The 20,213-nt window shown below is 42.4% G+C and overlaps 1 protein-coding gene across 5 annotated transcripts; it reads left to right on the forward strand.

Moving 5' to 3' along the window:
• Window positions 1–352: 352 nt before the first annotated feature.
• LOC110537774 (RNA-binding protein 27) lies at window positions 353–18,959 on the forward strand. 5 transcript variants are annotated; one of them, XM_036937786.1, is made up of 21 exons: window positions 353–631; window positions 1,366–1,484; window positions 1,639–1,766; window positions 1,876–1,958; window positions 2,216–2,412; window positions 3,182–3,484; window positions 4,348–4,578; window positions 6,407–6,568; window positions 8,186–8,341; window positions 8,589–8,730; window positions 8,946–9,129; window positions 9,359–9,586; window positions 9,753–9,884; window positions 10,031–10,159; window positions 10,274–10,348; window positions 13,833–13,994; window positions 14,145–14,249; window positions 15,377–15,598; window positions 15,816–15,899; window positions 16,017–16,136; window positions 16,393–18,959. In XM_036937786.1, exons 1-21 carry the CDS (start codon window positions 573–575, stop codon window positions 16,471–16,473), a joined length of 3,102 nt encoding a protein of 1,033 aa, XP_036793681.1. In that variant the 5' UTR covers window positions 353–572; the 3' UTR covers window positions 16,474–18,959. The 5 variants fall into 5 exon arrangements, with proteins under 5 accessions (XP_036793681.1, XP_036793683.1, XP_036793682.1 ...); XM_036937787.1 differs by having other exon boundaries at window positions 354–631; window positions 9,756–9,884; XM_021624152.2 differs by having other exon boundaries at window positions 354–631; window positions 8,186–8,332.
• The last annotated feature ends 1,254 nt before the right edge of the window (window positions 18,960–20,213 follow it).

A 20,213-nucleotide genomic window follows, 5' to 3' on the forward strand; every position in this document is an offset into this window, starting at 1 on the left:
CCTATTTATACAACTTGTCTTCTTAAAATCTGATTTTAAACCTAACCTTGAACCTAACATTGACAAAACTACTAAACGTATGCTTAACCCTAACCTTAAATTAAGACCAAAAAGCTAATTTTAGTTTTCATTAATGTTTACGATTTTCTGTAGACCTTGTGGCTGTGATAACTAGTGACAACCCCTTGGTTTGGCCAGCAGATTGGCTTACGACATGCCCGTTATGTCGCGGTTAGCGCTATCTGGTATCCTTGGGACGTCCGTACCCTTAACCCTAACCCTAACCTGAACCTTAATCACTACCCTAAATCTTACCTTAACCCTTATCAAACCCTAACCGTAACATTTTCAATTTCAATGGGGGTAACGTCAGAGTTGGGACGTCCCAATGATCCAAAATAGCAATGAACCTTATGTTGCCATGCCTGTGTTTGAACGTAAAGCAACTCGTCCGACCTGCAAGTGAAGTGATTAGTAAAGGCCTAAGCTTAATATACATTTATAGACGATGAAAGTAGGAATATCACAACACACCTTGAACTTATAGTCAGTATTATTAAGCCGTTTTCACGATGATCATAGAAAATGTGGAAGCTTTGAAGTCGTGGCTCGCAAAACTCCTGGAGCCAATGTGAGTGGTGAATTGAAATTACACTTAGCTAGCTAGCTTGCACGAGTTAGCACGCTAACTAGCTACGCCACCGCTAGCTTGCTATGTGGCAGTGCAAATACCAATTGAACGTTTGTGTAAATTATACGGCGTTAAACATTCTGCATATCTGGTATGTTGGGCAAATTGTAGACACTAATCACATGAAGGCATTCTAGATAACGTTATGTGTTTTGGTGTCGCTGCCGCAATACATTAACTAACTAGCCAGCTGGAAAGCTACCTAACTAGTTAACTTTGTCTGACTACCAGCTAACTAAAGTTGGCTAGTTAAACTCAATCAACATCGTCCCAATCAACGATAATCATTGATATTACTATTGCACAGCAAGTGTGGCTTGTGACGTATGGGTAACTTAGGATATTAAATGAACTAGACTGGCGTAGTTATAAATGTAGTGACTAAGGTAACTTAGCTACCCCTAGACACTGCTAGTAGTGACGTCTAGCATTTATAGCCAACCAGCTAGCTAGCCAGTTAGAAAGCCTGACATCCCAGTTTATATAAGTGTGTGTTGTCATTGCTAACATATATGTTAGGTAGAACTAGATTAGTGTCTAACCTGCTGCCTCAATTCAAAATCTCAAACTTTCTTGTCATTGCAACTTTCTTAGCTTGGCTACACATGATTATTGACAGATATTGTCTGATACAAACCCTGTTCTGAGCAATATGGGTAATGTTGCTTTTGCAGATGTGATGCTGACCCCTCTGCTTTAGCCAATTATGTTGTGGCTTTGGTAAAGAAGGACAAAACGGAGAAAGAGCTAAAAGCACTTTGTGCAGATCAACTGGATGTCTTCTTACAAAAAGGTAGGACACACAACTCATTAATGTCTGTGTTGTTTTTCATCACATAAACTAGTAGTTCCATTGTGGAAACATTTAGGTGACTGAATGATAGTCTGAAATAATTCAAGATAAATGTTTATAAAAGTCTTATGCCTTGATACTTCACCTATTACAGAAACCACTGGATTTGTTGATAAGCTCTTTGAATGTTTGACCACCAAAAACTACTTGGGTAATCCACTTGCTAAGGAAGTTCCCAAAGAGGACACCAAACTCCCTGTACTAAAACAGGAGGCTGTGGAGGTAAGGGCATTTGTTAAACTGGCTTCATGCAGAATCCTTTCCGTTGTATTATGTTGCAGTCTTTGATGGTTGGGATATAGCTCATTATTGTTATTTTCTTAATCTTAAGGTTGAAAATGTAGAAGAGGATAGGGGGGATAACAGGAGGAGAAGAAGTCCACTGAGAAACCGCTCTGACTTCAACGAGTCAAGGTAAGGCTGATATCTATGTTTGTGTTATTTTCCTGGTTCTCTCCAGTGAGTTCACCTCTTGACAGTGATGATGCTCTCTGGAGGTCAAGATGTTGGTTTGATTAGGCCCTTATGTCTAATGATCTTTGACACAATGTAGGTCTTGTTGTTGAAATGCTAGTCACATCAGTAGTACAAATTACCATGAAAAGTTTGGTACTGTATAAAAAGTGCTGCTAAATAACTAACCAACATGCCTTGATCGCCTGACCACACAGGGGCCGTGATGACCGCAGACGAGACGACCGCAAGCGGCGTGACATGGACCGTCACGGTAAAAGCACAGATTCCCACCGCGATAGACATGACCGGCGCGGAGGCAACTCTCGTGGGCGCAGCTACAGCCGCAGCAGGAGCCGCAGCCGAAGTGGGAGCCGAGACATGAGCAGGGACAAGGAGCACAGCAGAGGAAGAGGTGAGACTCACAGGGGCGCGGACATGGATAAATCTGCTTCACTTCAAATGTTAATCTAAAAGGTTGAAAACAACAAGAGGCAAGATTCAAGAAATTAGCCTATTGATTGGACTTGTACTGGGGAGATCCTCTGTGGTGTGGATGTCTCATAATAAAGATTATGATAAATTCTGGGCAGTGGTGGGAAAAGTACTCAATTGTCATACTTGAGTAAAAGTGAAGATACATTAATAAAAAATGACTCCAGTGAAAGTCACCCAGTAAAATACTACTTGAGTAAATCTAAAAGTATCTGGTTTTAAATGTACTGAAGTACAGTGGTGGAAAGAGTACTAAATTGTCATACTTGAGTAAAAGTAAATGCTACACATCAAATTCTTCATATTAAGCAAAACAGACAACACAATTTTTTTTTTTTTTGTACAGACAGGCACACTACAGTTGGGATTACAACAAGTTATATTGATAGGTGTGTGAATTGGACCATATTGCTGTTCTGCATGAACGTTCGAAATGTAACGAGTATTTTTGGGTGTCGGGGGAAATGTTTGGGAGTAAAAAGTAAATATTTTCTTTAGGTATGTGGTGTAGTTAAAAGTTGTAAAAATATATAATTATAGGAGTCAAGTATGGCTAGCCCAAAAAATTACTTAAGTAGTACTTCAACGTTTTTTAAACTAAACCTTGAACCAGTGGTGTAAAGTAATGTTAAGTTCGCATTGTGACTTTTGGGTTAAAGCTTTTCTCTGTGTCTCTGTATGTTCAACAGATTACAGGTCAAAGTTTGAAGTGGAGAGGAAGGAGCCTGAGAGTTTCAACTCCACCTCTGGGTCCCTGGGTACCCAACAACAGCAGCAACACCAGCATCCGCCACCTCTCCTGCCAACCCCCCAGCAGCACCCGTTCCCCTCCTCTGCTGGCCAAGCTGTCCCCAGCTCTGTTACCGTGGTAGCGCCCGCTCACCTGCCCGACAGCACCACAGAGAGCTGGTCTAATTACTACTCCAATCACAGGGAGGGCAAGTTGTTCAACAAGAGCACTTCAGTCAAGCACCGCTGTCGCGACTACGACGGTAAGGGCTCACCTCTGGGTTATTCTGGAGAAAGACTTTTCAACTGAAATAGTCTCATTTCACTCTGATCTTAGACATATTATGAAATTAGATGTTACCTATGTCTCTTAGCCCTACAGTTAATCTAGCAACAATATCTGGCTTTTACTTGTGCCTTGATTTAACCAGGTAAGTCATTGAGAACCCATTCTCTTTTACAATAATGACCTGTTGTTTATGTAGCTGAACATCTCTTATCGGTTTTAGTGACTGAACGACAAGACTAACTCATCCATATCCAACATAGTTTCTAATGTAAAAAACTTGTGAAAAGGATGTTCAATATTGAAGCAGGTGGCCTTGGATGGCCTTCTAGTCATTGTATATGCTAGGAGCCTTAGCTGTAGAGTGTTAAGTTCATGTGTCTACAGTAGTCAAATTGTACAAATATTTATTTACAGTCAAATATCAGCCAATTGTTTGTTTATGAATTAAATGCGGTAGGTTGGTTGCATTCTAAACCTCAGTAAGTGTGAGCCTGGTTTAAAGCACCACTAATGACCCAGGTTCAACATCCTTCCCCTGAGAGTGCAGATCAGGCTTAGAGCCGCTTCTCCAATGGGACACTGTTTATATTTATCCAACGGTCTCAACAGCGCAGTGATATTTCTCACTCTGCCCCACCATTGAGGGTTCAGAGAATTGCCTGGATGTTATCAGGAGCTCTAAACAAAACGGTTGCAAAGTAGATGCATCTAATTTATGGCTGATGTCATTTTTTATATGACTGGGGGGAAAGCAATTCTGAGCGCAATTCTGGTAAGAATGTAATTGATCATTTTTAAGCAATTTTCATCGATTTTTTTCCTTTCTGTCTTCCGCAGAGAAAGGTTTCTGTGTGCGTGGTGACCTCTGTCCCTTTGACCACGGCAATGATCCTCTGATTGTGGACGACGTCACGCTGCCCGCTATGATCCCGTTTCCCCCACCTGGAATGCCACCGCCGGCCCGGATGGCCATGCCACCCATGACCGAGCCGCCCCCTGCCATCAGGATGCCCATGCCCCCACACGGCCAGCCGCCCCCACACGGCATCTTCCCTATGCCTCCTCCTGGTGAGTAAGTTTACCATGTCTCTGCTATGATGCCGTCTCCAATTCGACCATCACTCCTGATCCCTGAATGCTTACCAGTCTGTGTTTGACATAGGTTAAGGCCAAGTGTTTTTCCTGGTCAGGTCACATGATTAGGAAAAACCCAGGGCCCTAACTTTAGATCCTAATGTGGTGAGAGTCATTTTAGGATGCATGGATGTTTGTTTACATCAGTGGTCAACAACCGGTCGATCACCAAACATTTCTGTAAAAAACCCAACGATAAAGCCTGGCAATTAAGTTTCTTTCTTTTTTTATTCGCTTCATGCTGTTGGCGGTAGGTGCACTTGATTCAGCAGCCCTAGCGCTGGGAAGTCAAAGTGTGACCATTTTGAACCGTTTCATGTGTCTGAAGGTAGAATTCTGCCTACCCGGCAGGCCCAGAGTGCAAATCAAGTGCACCTACAGGCCAACTGCTGGCCAATCCGATAGCTCAGATCACCGTGTCTGCACAGTTTCTTAGACTGTAAAAATAAGTCTTGAGCGCACAGCAAAGTTGATACTCTGAGATTTTAAAACTTTTAAAACGATGACTAGATAGAGATTCAACGAATACAGCAGAGCACTGCTGTTTTTATTAGTAACTTCACGTTTAACTTGTTATTCAGCACTGTCAACAGCATTTTATGGCTTATAAAAGTGTTGAACGTTCTCCCTAATTCGACTTGAGTTTCGCCATCAGCTGGAAGACTGTCCCCTTTTCTCAGCGGAGGGAGGGACGGTGAATCAGGTGAGAGGCTGATACGCTCTCCCTCCCCTCAGGTTGACCATCAGATGTAGGCCATCAGTCCAGTAAAATAAAAAAATATTATGCTCAGCAAATTATCTATTGCCAGTGTGATCATATACCTAAAATATCATTTCAAAATGGTTTGAGAAGAACATTGGCAGGGCAATTCAAGCATAGCCAATATGCAGAGGGATAATGTATTCTGCATATAGCCTAATACAAACCTCATTGCTACAGAATTGTTTTAATAGGTTGTTGCGTAGGCTTACGTCTTTTTAAGTCATGTTTAAAAAAAAAAAAAAAGTATATATATTTTTTAATCGACCTGCATTTTGACTCAAGGTGATCTAGACTCAGAAAAGGTTGGTAACCACTGGTTTACGTCATTGAGTAGGAAGCCGTTAGCATTTGTTTAAGGTAGAGGGCTTCATTCCCGCCGGAAGCTGATTTAGCAGCATGATCATTACACAAGTGCACCTTTTGCTGGGGACAATATAAGGCCGTTTTAAAATGTACAGTTGTCACACAACACAATGCCACAGATGTCTCAAGTTTTAAGGGAGCATGCAATTGGCATGCTGACTGCAGGAATGTCCACCGGAGCTGTTGTAAGAGAATGTAATATTTATTTCTCCACCATAAGCTACCTACAATGTCATTGCTGAGGACTATTTCTGTCTGTAATAGGGCACTTTAGTGGAGAAAAACGTATTCTGATTGGCTGGGCCTGGCTGCCAAGTGGGTAAGCCTATGCCCTCAAAGTCCCACCCATGGCTACACCACTGCCCAGCCATGTGAAATCCATAGATTAGGGCCTAATGAATTTAATTAAATTGACTGATTTCTTATATGAACTGTAACTCAGTAAAATCTTTGAAATTGTTCAGTGCAGATACGCACCTCAGAGAAACAGCTGTCTTTGTTGTTGTCTTACCCTCACTAGTGCTCACCCTATACTGCATGTCTGTGCTTTACCTAGCCTTTTCTGTTCAGGAGTTTTAAGTAAATGGCTTTTGTCTAGTATTAACTGGGTTCAGCTTGGATTTGTATCTCCCATAGGGCCCCCATTAATACCAGCAAGTGGGATAGATACTCCCAACAACTCAGGAGCGAGTTCTGCCTCCTCTCTGGGACCGCCTGGAGTGGGACCTCCACCTCCTCTTCCTCCACCACCTCCATCTTCTTCAGTCTCTCTACACCCCCAATATTCTCAGTCAGAATGTAAGCAGCTATGATTATCTAAATTGGCATGGAAAAGTGGTACTTTTAAGCATAGCTCCCATATTATTTTACTTTTTGTCCGTTTGTTTTCTTTGAAATACAGCATCTTTCAAATCAATGTGAACCAAATGGCATTGTTCAGTTTGACTGTAGTAAGTGAGGAAAGACAGAGAAATTATATTGGTTTAAAATGTTTATGGTTCATTCACGTTTTGCAAATTATTTCCTTTTTGGGTGGTGGTGTTAGTTTTGTTTTTGTGTCCTACTGCCTTGCCTGCATGATCAAGTCATTTATTTAGGGTGCAATAACATATGTTGACCAGAGGGTCACACTGTTTCTGAACTGGAAATCTACTGTTGGTGCTGTAAGGTGCACATTAGATAGGTGCAAACTTTATTTTACTAATCCTGCCCACATACGTGAGAAAATGAATTCATTGAAATGCAGTCCATCTCTCTACTCTTAATACAAAACTATAATTCTATATATATATAACACAGACACACACACACTACCGTTCAAAAGTATGGGGTCACTTAGAAATGTCCTTGTTTTTGAAAGAAAAGCACATTTTTGTCCATTAAAAATAACATAAAATTGTTCGTAAATGACTGTTGTAGCTGGAAACAGCAGATTTTAAAAAAATATATATATATATATATATGTGTTTAAAAAATGGAATATCTACATAGGCGTACAGAGGCCAATTATCAGCAACCATCACTCCTGTGTTCCAATGGCACATTGTGTTAGCTAATCCAAGTTTATCATTTTAAAAGGCTAATTGATCATTAGAAAACCCTTTTGCAATTATGTTAGCTTAGCTGAAAACTGTTGTGGTGATTTAAAGAAGCAATAAAACTGGCTTTCTTTAGACTAGTTGAGTATCTGGAGCATCAGCATTTGTGGGTTCGATTACAGGCTCAAAATGGCCAGAAACTCGTCGGTCTATTCTTGTTCTGAGAAATTAAGGCTATTCCATGTGAGAAATGGCCAAGAAACTGGAGATCTCGTACAACGCAGTGTACTACTCCCTTCACAGAACAGCGCGAACTGGCTCTAACCCGAATAGAAAGAGTGGGAGGCCCCGGTGCACAACTGAGCAAGAGGACAAGTACATTAGTGTCTAGTTTGAGAAACAGACGCCTCACAAGTTCTCAACTGGCAGCTTCATTAAATAGTACCCGCAAAACACCAGTCTCAACGTCAACAGTGAAGAGGCGACTCCGGGATGCTGGCCTTCTAGGCAAAGAAAAAGCCATATCTCAGACTGGCCAATGAAAAGATTAAGATGGGCAAAAGAACACAGACACTTGACAGAGTAACTCTGCGTGTGTGTGTGTGTATTTATTTTACTTGCTCTGGGTGTCTCCATGTTTTAGTTTAGTGCATGCATTCTTGACAGTCCCAAGCCATAGCCTATTATATAGAAAAATCTGGCTTTATAATATTGAGCTCAATAGTATGGTTATACTTAGGTTTTCCTTGTAAGCATGCATGCATACAGTTAAAGTAGGTGTTATTACAGATATGCCTGTTTGGGAATTGTCACTCTCCACAGTGTAAAATGCTGTTTTAGTTCTTCTAATGATGTGTCCCATCCCTTGTGTTGCCAGATAATTATGACCCAGAGGCCTACAACCCAGAGTCTCCAGGCATCACTGCAGCCAGCCGACCCCAGTACAGGCAGTTCATCCCCCGCATCCAGACCCAGAGACCCAACCTGATTGGCCTCACTTCTGGAGATGGCCAGGGATCCAGAGGTATCACATGTGGGTCTATCCTGTCCCACTTTAATTAATCGATCCCTTTTACTTAACACAGTCACTTTAGTTATTTAGATTGGGCCTTTCCTCTGCTCCTAACCAATACGAAACACGAGACGAGTTCCATATGTTAATTTATTTGGAGAACATGATCAAACAACTCGAACAGCTAGAATCACTTTACGTATCCTTATTGTCGTCCAGATTCTAGCTGTGTCATTACGACCGACTGCTTTTCTCCTTTTCCCAGCAGCTAACATAGTGATCCAGACAGAGCCGGCAGTGGCCAGTGTTCCCAGCAGTGTGTCCCGCTACAGCAGCACCGAGCAGGAGAGCAGGAAGAGGCCCCTGGGGCCCACAGAGGGCCAGCTGCCCAAAAAGCCCTGGATGGACAAGTAAGAACACACACACACAAGGGCCACCCTGAACACTCACAGTACCCACCCTCCACCACTGCAGCGTTGTGAGCGATTCCAGTTCAATGGCAGTTTTAATTGAGCTCTGTAAGAGCCTGGATTTAGATGACTCGTTACTTGACCCGAACTCTGCTTCACAGATCACTGTCATTGGCTCCTCTGCCCTGTCACTCACTTCTGTCATTCTCTTCCAGGTCAAACTACCAGGCCAACAACCAACTCAACTTCCCCAACAACAAGCCCCAACACGGGGGCTTCCCCAAGAAGAATCACTATGTCAACACTAAGCTGGAAGTTCGCAAAATCCCCCGAGATCTCAACAACATCACCAAATTGAATGAACACTTCAGCAAGTTTGGTACCATTGTGAATATTCAGGTAAGAGTAACATGACTGTAGTTGACTGTTTCATTCGCTTTTTTTTAATTATTTTTTATCTCGACAGCACTTTACTCACAATTTCTTGATATCATTTGTACCACTAAACACAGGAACTTTTTAGATCATTATTGGGGCATCTACATACTTTCGATGGTAATCAAGGACACACCTGCTTGCCTATATCACTACTTCCTGTATCTTCTTTGACCTGTCCCGTCTCCAATAGGTGGTGTTTGGTGGTGACCCAGAGGCAGCTCTGATCCAGTACACAGCCAACGAAGAGGCACGGCGGGCCATCTCCAGCATTGAGGCGGTGCTCAACAACCGCTTCATCCGTGTGTACTGGCACCGAGAGGCCAACACCCAGCAGCAGGGACAGAGCATGGGTCAGGGTCAGGGGGACGGACCGAGCCAGAGCTCTGCCATGGGGCAACAGCAACCCAACGTCCACAAGGTGAACAGCGCACTTGTGACTACTGCAAAAAAAAAAAAAAATCTTAGCTGGTCAAACCATTCATTCATTCAACCAGCAGTTTTGGTTTTGAACAGAGAAGTTCTAAATTCCAGGTCAGCAGTGATCATCATCTATGCATTACTTTCTATCTTTCTGTATAAACCAGCAGGTGATAAAGCAGCACAGTCCCGGGGCCTATGTGCTGAATAATAAGACGGTGCCCAAACATTGCCACGGTGTTGGGGCTGTGGCCGTGGGCAAACTGGACTCCCTGCACCCCAGCACGGACACTGCAGCAGTAAGCAGTAATTCCCTATGCTCTGTGGGTCTGAGTGTGACCCTGTACATGTCTGCAGCACAGTGTTGTAATTATGGCAAAGAGAGTGGATTGACACAGGGCGTAAGGTGGTAATCAAAGGGTCTGTTTGTCTCTTTCTATCCTAGGCACCCCTCGCCTCCTCTGGGGCCCTTCAGAAGGGACCCTACATGTCCACAGTCCTCAAGGCAACATCCAAGTCACTTGGTAAAACTGCCAAAGCACTTGAAGAACTGGAGGTCTTGAAAAAGAAGCAGGCAAGTCAGTTTTGCTGTTAGCATTTTGAATAAGCTTCAGTGTATCATCACCTTTCATGCAAAAATCTAAATTCCACTCTAATCAATTGTTTGGTTTGTTCTTTGTTCATTCAGGAGACATTGAAGTTGCAACAGGACATGAGGAGAAAAAAACAGGAGATGCTTGAGAAACAGATTGAATGCCAGAAGGTATGGTTGCTTATATTACATATATACTGAACAAAAATATAAACGCAACATGTGAAGTGTTGGTCCCATGTTTCATGAGCTGAAATAAAATATTTCATTAATGTTCCATATGAACAAAAAGCATATTTTTCTCTCAAATTGTGTGCACAAATGTGTTTACATCCCTGTTATTGAGCATTTCTCATTTACCAAGATAATCCATCCACCTCACAGGTGTGGCATATCAATAATCTGATTAAACGGCATGCTCATTACACAGGTGCACCTTGTGCTGGGGACAAAAGGTCACTCTAAAATGTGCAGTTTTGTCACACAACACAATGCCACGTGTCTCAAGTTGAGGGAGTGTGCAATTGGCATGCTGACTGCAGGAATGTCCACCAGAGCTGTTGCCAGAGAATTTAATTTAATTTCTCTACCATAAGCCGCCTTCAATGTCGTTTTAGAGAGTTTGACAGTACTTCCAACACGCCTCACAACCGCAGACCACGTGTAACCACGCCAGCCTAGGACCTCCACATCTGAATTCACCTGCGGGATCGTCTGAGACCAGCCACCCGGACAGCTGATGAAACTGGGGTTTCCACAACCAAAGAATTTCCAAAGAACTGTCAGAAACCGTCTCAGGGAAGCTCATCTTTGTGCTTCACCGGGGTCTTGACCTGATTGAAGTTCAGCGTTGTAGCCGACTTCAGTGGGCAAATGCTCACCTTCAATGGCCACTGGCAGAAGTGTGCTCTCACACAGATGAATTCCGACTTCAACTGTACCACGCAGATGGCAGACAATGTGTATGGCATCGTGTGGTCGTGCTATTTGTTAATGCCAACGTTGTGAACAGAGTGCCCCATGGTGGGGTTATGGTATGGGCAGGCATAAGCTACGGACAACGAACACAATTGCATTCTATGGATGGCAATTTCAATGCACAGAGACCGTAATCAAATCCTGAGGCCCATTGTGCCATTCATCCTACGCCATCACCTCATGTTTCAGCATGATATTGCACAGCCCCATGTCGCAAGGACCTGTACACCCATTCAGCATGTTTGGGATGCTCTGGATCGACATGTACGACAGCGTGTTCCAGTTCCTGACAATATCCAGCAACTTCGCACAGCCATTGAAGACGAATGGGACAACATTCCACAGGCCACAGTCAACATTCTGATTCAACTCTATGCAAAGGAGATGTATCGCGCTGCATGAGGGAAACTGACTGGTTTTCTGGTCCACACCCCTACTTTTTTTTTCAAGGTATCTCTGACCAGCAGATGCATAGAGTGCATTTTTCCACATTTTGTTACGTTACAGCCGTATTCTAAAATTGATTAAATAGTTCCCCCCCCCCTCAATCTACACACAATACCCCATAATGACAAAGCAAAAACAGGTTTTTAGAATTTATTGCTAATGTATAACATTTTGGGGGAAATATCACTTATCACTTTTAAGTATTCAGACCCTTTACTCAGTACCTTTGGCAGCAATTACAGCCTTGAGTCTTCTTCGATATGACGCTACAAGCGTGGCACACCTGTATTTGGGGACTTTCTCCCCTTCTTCTCTGCAGATCCTCTCAAGCTCTGTCAGGTTGGATAGGGAGCGTCGCTGCACAGCTATTTTCAAGCCTATCCAGAGATGTTTGATTGGGTTCAAGTCCGGGCTCTGACTGGGCTCCCCTCAAGGACATTCACAGCCACTCCTGCATTGTCTTGGCTGTGTGCTTAGGGTCGTTGTCCTTTTTAAAGGTGAACTATCTAGAGCAGGTTTTCATCAAGGATCTCTCTGTACTTTGCTCCGTTCATCTTTCCCTCGATCCTGACCCGTCTCCCAGTCAATACAGCTGAAAAACATCCTCCACAAAATGCTGCCACAACCATGCTTCACCGTAGGGGTGTTGTCAGGTTTCCTCCATGCTTGACATTCAGGCCAAAGAGTTCGATCTTGGTTTCATAAGACCAGAGAATTGTATTTATCATGGTCCGAGAGTAATTTAGGTGCCTTTTGGCAAACTCCAAGCGGGCTGTCATGTGCCTTTTACTGAGGAGTGGCTTTAGTCTGGCCACTACCATAAAGGCCTGATCGGTGGAGAGGCTGCAGAGATTCTGGAAGGTTCTCCCATCTCCACAGAGGACCTCTGGTGCTCTGTCAGAGTGACCATTGGGCCCTTCTCACCCGATTGCTCAGTTTGGCTGAGCGGCCAGCTCTAGGAAGAGTCTTGGTAGAGTCTTGGTGGTTCCAAACTTCTTCCATTTAAGAATGATGGAGGCCACTGTTTTTGGGGTCCTTCAATTCTGCATAAATGTTTTTGTACCCTTCCCCAGATCTGTGCCTCAACACAATCCTGTCTCTGACCTTGGTGTTTGCTCTGACATGCACTGTCAACTGTGGAACCTTTTATATAGACAGGTATTTTATTTTATTTTTTTATTTCACCTTTATTTAACCAGGTAGGCTAGTTGAGAACAAGTTCTCATTTGCAACTGCGACCTGGCCAAGATAAAGCATAGCAGTGTGAACAGACAACAGAGTTCACATGGAGTAAACAATTAACAAGTCATTAACACAGTAGGAAAAAAAGAGTCTATATACATTGTGTGCAAAAGGCATGAGGAGGTAGGCGAATAATTACAATTTTGCAGATTAACACTGGAGTGATAAATGATCAGATGGTCATGTACAAGTAGAGATATTGGTGTGCAAAAGAGCAGAAAAGTAAATAAATATAAACAGTATGGGGATGAGGTAGGTAAAATTGGGTAGGCTATTTACCGATAGACTATGTACAGCTGCAGCGATCGGTTAGCTGCTCAGATGTATGTGCCTTTCCAAATCATGTCCAATCAATTGAATTGACCACAGGTGGACTCCAAGTTGTAGAAGCATCTCAAGGATGATCAATGGAAGCCGGATACACCTGAGCTTGATTTTGAGTCTCATAGCAAAGGGTCTGAATATTTATCTAAATAAGGTATTTCTGTTTATTTTTAATAAATTTGCTACAATTTCAAATCGCCTGTTTTCACTTTGACATTGTGGGGTATTGTGTGTAGATTGATGAGGGGCAAAACATGATTTAATTAATTTTAGAATAAGGCTGTCACGTAACAAAATGTGGAAAAGGGGAAGGGGTCTGAATACTTTCCAAATGGATTGTATCTGTATTCCCAGTCATGTGAATCTATAGATTAGGGCCTAATTCATTTATTTCAATTGACTGATTCCCTTATAAACGGTTCAGATCTTTGAAATTGTTGCATGTTGCGTTGATATTTCTGTTCAGTGTAGTTAATAATTTAAAGGATACCGCCATCACCACCTTCCATTTTACAGTTGCACATAAGCCACATGCAGTGATCATCATCACATTGTCCATTCACTATCAAAACCAAGGACACCAGTAAGACCAAAAGAGCCTGTGTGTTGTCCTGGAAAACTCTGCTAGCACTGATTAGTCAATCTCATGTCCTTCCTCCTATAGGCTCTAATAAACAGACTTGAAAAGAACCGGGCCACATTGAAGCCAGAGGAGAGGGCCAACCTTATGAAGACTCTGAAGGATCTGACCGACAAGATCTCCCAGCTCCAGAATGAGATGAACCCAGCCTCCCACTCCACGGCCCAGTCCAAGACCAAGATAGATGTGAGTCTACCTACCATATCATATAGGGCTGTAATTACTTAATTGCGCCATCACCGCCATTTACAGTATTTGCTTATACTATGTAGTTCATGCATTGGGGAAATCCAAATGTAATATCAATGGCTCTGTTTGATTTGTGCTTTCCCTCAGAAACAAAAGGAGCTTCTGGATGCAGAGCTTGATTTCCACAAGAAGATGAGTTCTGGAGAGGACACGACAGACCTGAAGCAGAAACTGGGTCAGCTACAGGTTGAGGTGGGTAGACGGAGTATCCATACTTTCGGAAGTCCTCTCTCTAGAACTAATGACCATGTCTGGAATGTGGCAGTGTTCTGGCATACTGAAAGAGTAGTGGCAGACAAGACAACTCCAACAAATGTGCAACCTTTTAGAAGAATGGTCTGAAGCTAGCAGCAGGACATCACCTTGGATGTGAACGTAGGCCTTGCCACACAGCTTCTCTCGTCTGCTGCTAGTCACATATGTTGCCCAGTGTTTCCTCTGCAGTCATTTAGCTGGGGTGCTGCACCAGGGCAAAATCATTGCCGGCACACCCCAAAAATCAAAATTCTACAATCAATTCCAGAGGAAAAACACGTCCTCGGTGTCAGAGGATCAGGTTCTAAACAACAAACTCGTTGTTTTTCTTCTTCTCATGGCAACACCTCTGCATGGCTTTCCCAGCCTGGTGTGCTTAAATTAGCTTCCATGAAATATGCATTGCTTTATCCCTCTTCTGCACATTAAACTGCAGGCACTTACCAAGCCCAGAGGACACCCACTAACGAAACACATATCCTACATTGATGCATCTGATTTCATTAAAGTTTGAGCTCGTGTTCCTTGTAAGAAAATAGAGGGATGACATTTAGTAGGAGGGGTGGGGAAGGACGAGTGTTGGCGTTCACCATTTTGACATTTGAGTTATTTAGCAGACTCTCTTATCCAGAGCGACTTACAGGAGCATTTAGGGTTAAGTACCTTGCTCAAGGATACAGACAGATTTTTCACCAAGTCAGCTTGGGGATTCGAACCAGCCATCTTTTGTTTTCTGGCCCTACGCCCTTAACCAGTAGGCTACCTGCCGCTCCAAGACATCAGGCCCATCACAATCAGCCTGCTGGTCCATATTCCCTTGGACTCATTAAAGATGGATACCAGACCTGTGGGGACACTTGTTCTGAGTGGCATTACATTTTCTTCCTAGATACTGACGCTGCATGGCACTGTTTGCTGAGGACATGCCAGGTGGCACAACTGTCTTTCTTGCTTCCACATCTGTCTCTGTGGTACTCTCCTAATAGTGCCAGGTGGCACCTCATTTTGTGTGATGTTGAGGAGTAGCTGTGGATCTGATGACTTTGTTGGCTGTGTTCCCCTAGGCCACGTGGTTGGGCTTGATACCGACCGGGCGGGGAAAGGTGGACGATCCAATAGGCGTCAGGGGCAGGGGCCGAGGCCGAGGAAGGGGCAGGGGACGGGGACACAGAGGAGGAGGAGGAAGAGGAGGGGGCAATCACATGGTGGTGGACCACAGGCCCCGGGCCATCGCCATCATGGGAGTCACACAGGAAGAGAAGGAGGAGCTGCTGCCTCACTTTGTGGTAAGGAAATACAACAATCACATCTTATCCTATCCAGCTAGTTGTATGGTTCCCCCAAAATGGCTTATTTTAACATTGGAAAGTCAGAGCTAGAACTCATCCTGTGGCACAAAGCATGAATATTATAGTTATAGTAGTAAAAACAATGCCTGAGAATATGTGTAAAGGAGTTTCCACTGGCACTTACGGCTGTTTGGTATTCTTGTCTTTGTCACAGAAATTTGGTGAGATACAGGAGCTTCATGATCAGGATGCCACCAGCGTTGTCATAACGTTCAAGACCCGGAGTGAAGCAGAGAATGTATGTCCTGCAGATGTGACACACAGTAGCTCGTAACATTTGGATGCCTTTATAACAGACAGTTAACACAAGTTTGAATTGAATTTCACCCTTCATGATAATTTTCACATTTTATAGGCTGCAAACCAAGGAGCAAAGTTCAAAGGTCGCGTTCTACAGATTTCATGGCACAAGCCGAAGACTCCATCCATGTCCACAGAGCCTGAAGAGGAGTCGTTGAAGGATGAGGCCAATAAGGTACGTTACTATACATCTCTCCCCATACATTTCCTGTTTTTTTACCATTTAGGCATTTTGGAAAAGCGTGTCATGTTAATAAATCAGAATTAAATTATATAAATAAGAGTGCAGCATAGCTGTGTCCTAATACGAATTATCGATTGCAAAATGGTTGATTTAGTGAGTTTTGTATTTATTTTGCGGAATTATAGATCGTTTTTAGTCAATGTTTTAATGACATCAAAATGCATGTTCTTTGATTTCATTCCTCCAGGAGGAAGTCAGCCCCTACCTGCTTATGGAGGAAGACGACGATGAGGATGATGAGTACGAGAGTCGTTCGTGGAGGCGATGAATGCAATATGAACGTATCACTTTTTAGTGGGAATTACTTTATTTTTTAAAAACAAATTCAAGCCGATTTGACGAAATCACTTGTTTTTTTGTTGTTGCAATTTCCAGTATTTTGAGACTGAAGAATGAAACACATGAGAGAAAGCAGTTCCTTTAATGATACGTTTGAAGCTTGAAAAGGCAGACTGTTTTGTCTCTTCAAACATCTGAATAATTATTCAAATCTCACTTTTTCTGAGAAAAAAATCTAAACCATTATAAATAGATGTATGTTTCGATGTGGTTACTAGATAATCGGTAACACACAACATTTGTGACTACTGTGAATAGCTAGTTATTTTTATATATATTTAAGCTATGGTTTCCTTCGCTCCCTTGTTTGGCTAATGTTGTCTATAATTTCGAGGCTCAAAGGTCCTCAGTCCAGGGACGGCCACACCCTCACAGATCTCACCGTCTCGGTCTACAGCAGAGGTCACTAAGTTTACAGTCCCCTGTTGAAATGCCCTTGCAAATTAGATACAACCTCCGTCTTGAATTTCGAGATACAATTGATATTCCCCTGAGTATTTTGTTGTCGACTAAATGTGTGGTGCCACTTTATGTACATATGAACACCAAGACTGTTACGCACTTTTGAGATGGTGTGTAACAACTGTTTTCCCAAGTCATCTTCCCTTAGTCATCTGAAAGCCAAAGACATATTTGGATGAGGAGCTAGTCATTTATTGTCAAACGTGTTGGATTTCTGTAGACAATGTTGTTTGAATGTATACTGAACGTTTGATTTGTATCTCTAATTTTGCCTTACGTAATCAGCAGAAGGCTGACTTTTTATGAGATGAGTGATTTTCTTCTGTAAATGTTGTAAATGTTTGCAATAGGATTTACTTTGATACTTTTTCCCCCCATTTTTAGTCATTTGAATGAATGTGGAAATGGTCAGGAAAAGAGGTCCCACTTTACTCTGCTTATTTAACCTAGGTTTGTGTTTAAACCAACCCTTGTGGCGTCACTTCACATAACATCAAAGACACATTCATACCAACTCATCTCGGCCAGTATTCATCTTCAAGGGAAAATGTATGGTTTTGACAGAGTTGTCAAATAACCAGTCATTTGTTACAGATTGGTAATGTTTCCATGCACAGTTTCGGATCTTAATTGACATACATCAGCAGTAAATCCATTTCCACATAAGCGAGGCACCTAATGTTAATGAGTGAGGACCCCCCCCCCCCCCCCCCCCCCCCCCCATACCGCCCTGCAAGTGGAGAAACGTTGGTGGCTCTGAATGTGTTAACTAACATCAACTCTTGTATAATTGATGAAAAACAAAAGCTATATTTCCATACTGTATTTACATTTATTCAAGAGAGGGAGAGCTGAAATTCTTTAGAGATGCCCCTGAAGTATAGATATTGAACCCTGTAGCGTGTTATGCTTTCATATTTGGCCAGGACCAACCACCCTGTTGTAACTCAAGACTAAACCATTGGATTCAATGTAAGCGCTGAAAACGGTTATGTTGCCGTAACCCCTATAAGATTTTGACCCTTGTTCATTTTGCAGTCTTCTTGGGAAAGTTAGGAGATTAGAGTAACAGGAAAGGAAGACTCCTCTCTAGACTTTGACTTGTCCTATCAGTGTGAGGCTTGGCGATAACTTTATCAGCATGACAATTTTATATCAGTTAGGTCACAACATGTTTCTTTTTGGAGATCAATAAAAAGCCCATTGGAATGTGAGAAAGGGATGCCAGTCAGACTCCAGAACAGGGCTCTCCAACCCTGTTCGTGAAGAGTGACCCTCCTGTAGGATTTCACTCCAATCCCAGCTGTAACACCTGATTCCGCTTATCAACCAGCTGATTATTAGATTTGGGTTTGATTAAGGTAGGAGTGAGAACCTACAGGACGGTAGCTCTCCAGGAAAAGGGTTGGAGAACCCTGCTCTAGAAGGACAATGCAGAGAATAAGAAATTGTAGTTTTTCACTGCACAGTACCCTTCTTGTTTGCTATGTGCTTTTCCTGTTTGGATTGCATATTTCACAGCAACATATGAACAGCCTTTGCTTGATAACTTCAGTAGGAGAAATCTAATGGCAGGACTATTACTTCAGTGAGATTTCAGAAATTGCTTTGAGGATTTTCTCCCAATGTTTGTACTACCTTGTGGACGCTACTATGACATGGTAGTGTAAAATGTAAAACACTTATTGGAAGAATATTTTTTGGGATTTGTTATTGTTTATATTTTCAGGAAGTGTATGTATTTTTGATTTATTCTGTTTGTAAAATGGATTTCTAACTCACTAGCATGTTTGCTTTTACCAATAAACATGGAGGAATGGTGTTAGGAACAAAATACATTTAAATAAACAACTTGAATTAGACAAGTAAAAAAAAATATATATATATACCGTTAAAATTTCGACATTGCGAAGATGCGAGAGAAACCATTCCCAAAAAATATAACCTTTAAAACCTGTGTTGTGTCCTTTCTTTAGTATAGATCTGAATGATATATAGTTGAAGTCGGGAGTTTACATACACTTAGGTTGGAGTCATTAAAACTTGTTTTTCAACCACTCCACAAATTTCATGTTAACAAATTATAGTTTTGGCAAGTCGGTTAGGACATCTACTTTGTGTATGACACAAGTCATTTTTCCAACAATTGATAACAGACAGATTATTTCACTTATAATTCACTGTATCACAATTCCAGTGGGTCAGAAGTTTAGAAACACTAAGTTGACTGTGCCTTGATACAGATTGGAAAATTACAGAAAATTATGTCATGGCTTTAGAAGCTTCTGATATGCTAATTGACATCATTTGAGTCAATTGGAGGTGTACCTGTGGATGTATTTCAGGGCCAACCTTCAAACTCAGTGACTGAAAATCAAAAGAAATCAGCTGAAACCTCCAAAATGTAGACCTCCACAAGTCTGGTTCATCCTTGGGAGCAATTTCCAAATTGAAGGTATCACATTCATCTGTATAAACAATAGTATGCAAGTATAAACACCATGGGACCATGCAGCTGTCATACCGCTCAGGAAGGAGACGCGTTCAGTCTCCTAGAGATGAACATACTTTGGTGCGAAAAGTACAAATTAATCCCAGAACAACAGCAAAGGACCTTGAGAAGATGCTGGAGGAAATACGTACAGAAGTATCTATATCCACAGTAAAACGAGTCCTATATCGACATAACCTGAAAGACGGCTCAGCAAGGATGAAGCCACTGTCCAATACCGCCCTAAGAAAGACTATGGTTTGCAACTGCACATGGGGACACTTTTTGGAGAAATGTCCTCTGGTCTGATGAAAGAAAAATAGAACTGTTTGGCTATAATGACCATCGTTATGTTTGGAGGGAAAAGGGGGGAGGATGAAGGCGAAGAACACCACCCCAACCATGAAGAACGGGGGTGGCAGCATCATGTTGTGGGGGTGCTTTTCTGCAGGAGGGACTGGTGCACTTCACAAAATAGATGGCATCATGAGGCAGGGAAATTATGTTGATATATTGAAGCAACATCTCAAGACATCAGTCAGGAAGTTAAAGCTTGGTCGCAAATGGGTCTTCCAAATGGATAATGACCCCAAGCATACTTCCAAAGTTGTGGCAAAATGGCTTAAGGACAACAAAGTCAAGGTATTGGAGTGGCCATCACAAAGGCCTGATCTCAATCCTATAGAAAATTTGTGGGCAGAACTGAAAAATTGTGT

This window comes from Oncorhynchus mykiss, chromosome 12 (genome assembly GCF_013265735.2).
Source record: "Oncorhynchus mykiss isolate Arlee chromosome 12, USDA_OmykA_1.1, whole genome shotgun sequence".
Lineage (NCBI taxonomy): Eukaryota > Metazoa > Chordata > Actinopteri > Salmoniformes > Salmonidae > Oncorhynchus > Oncorhynchus mykiss.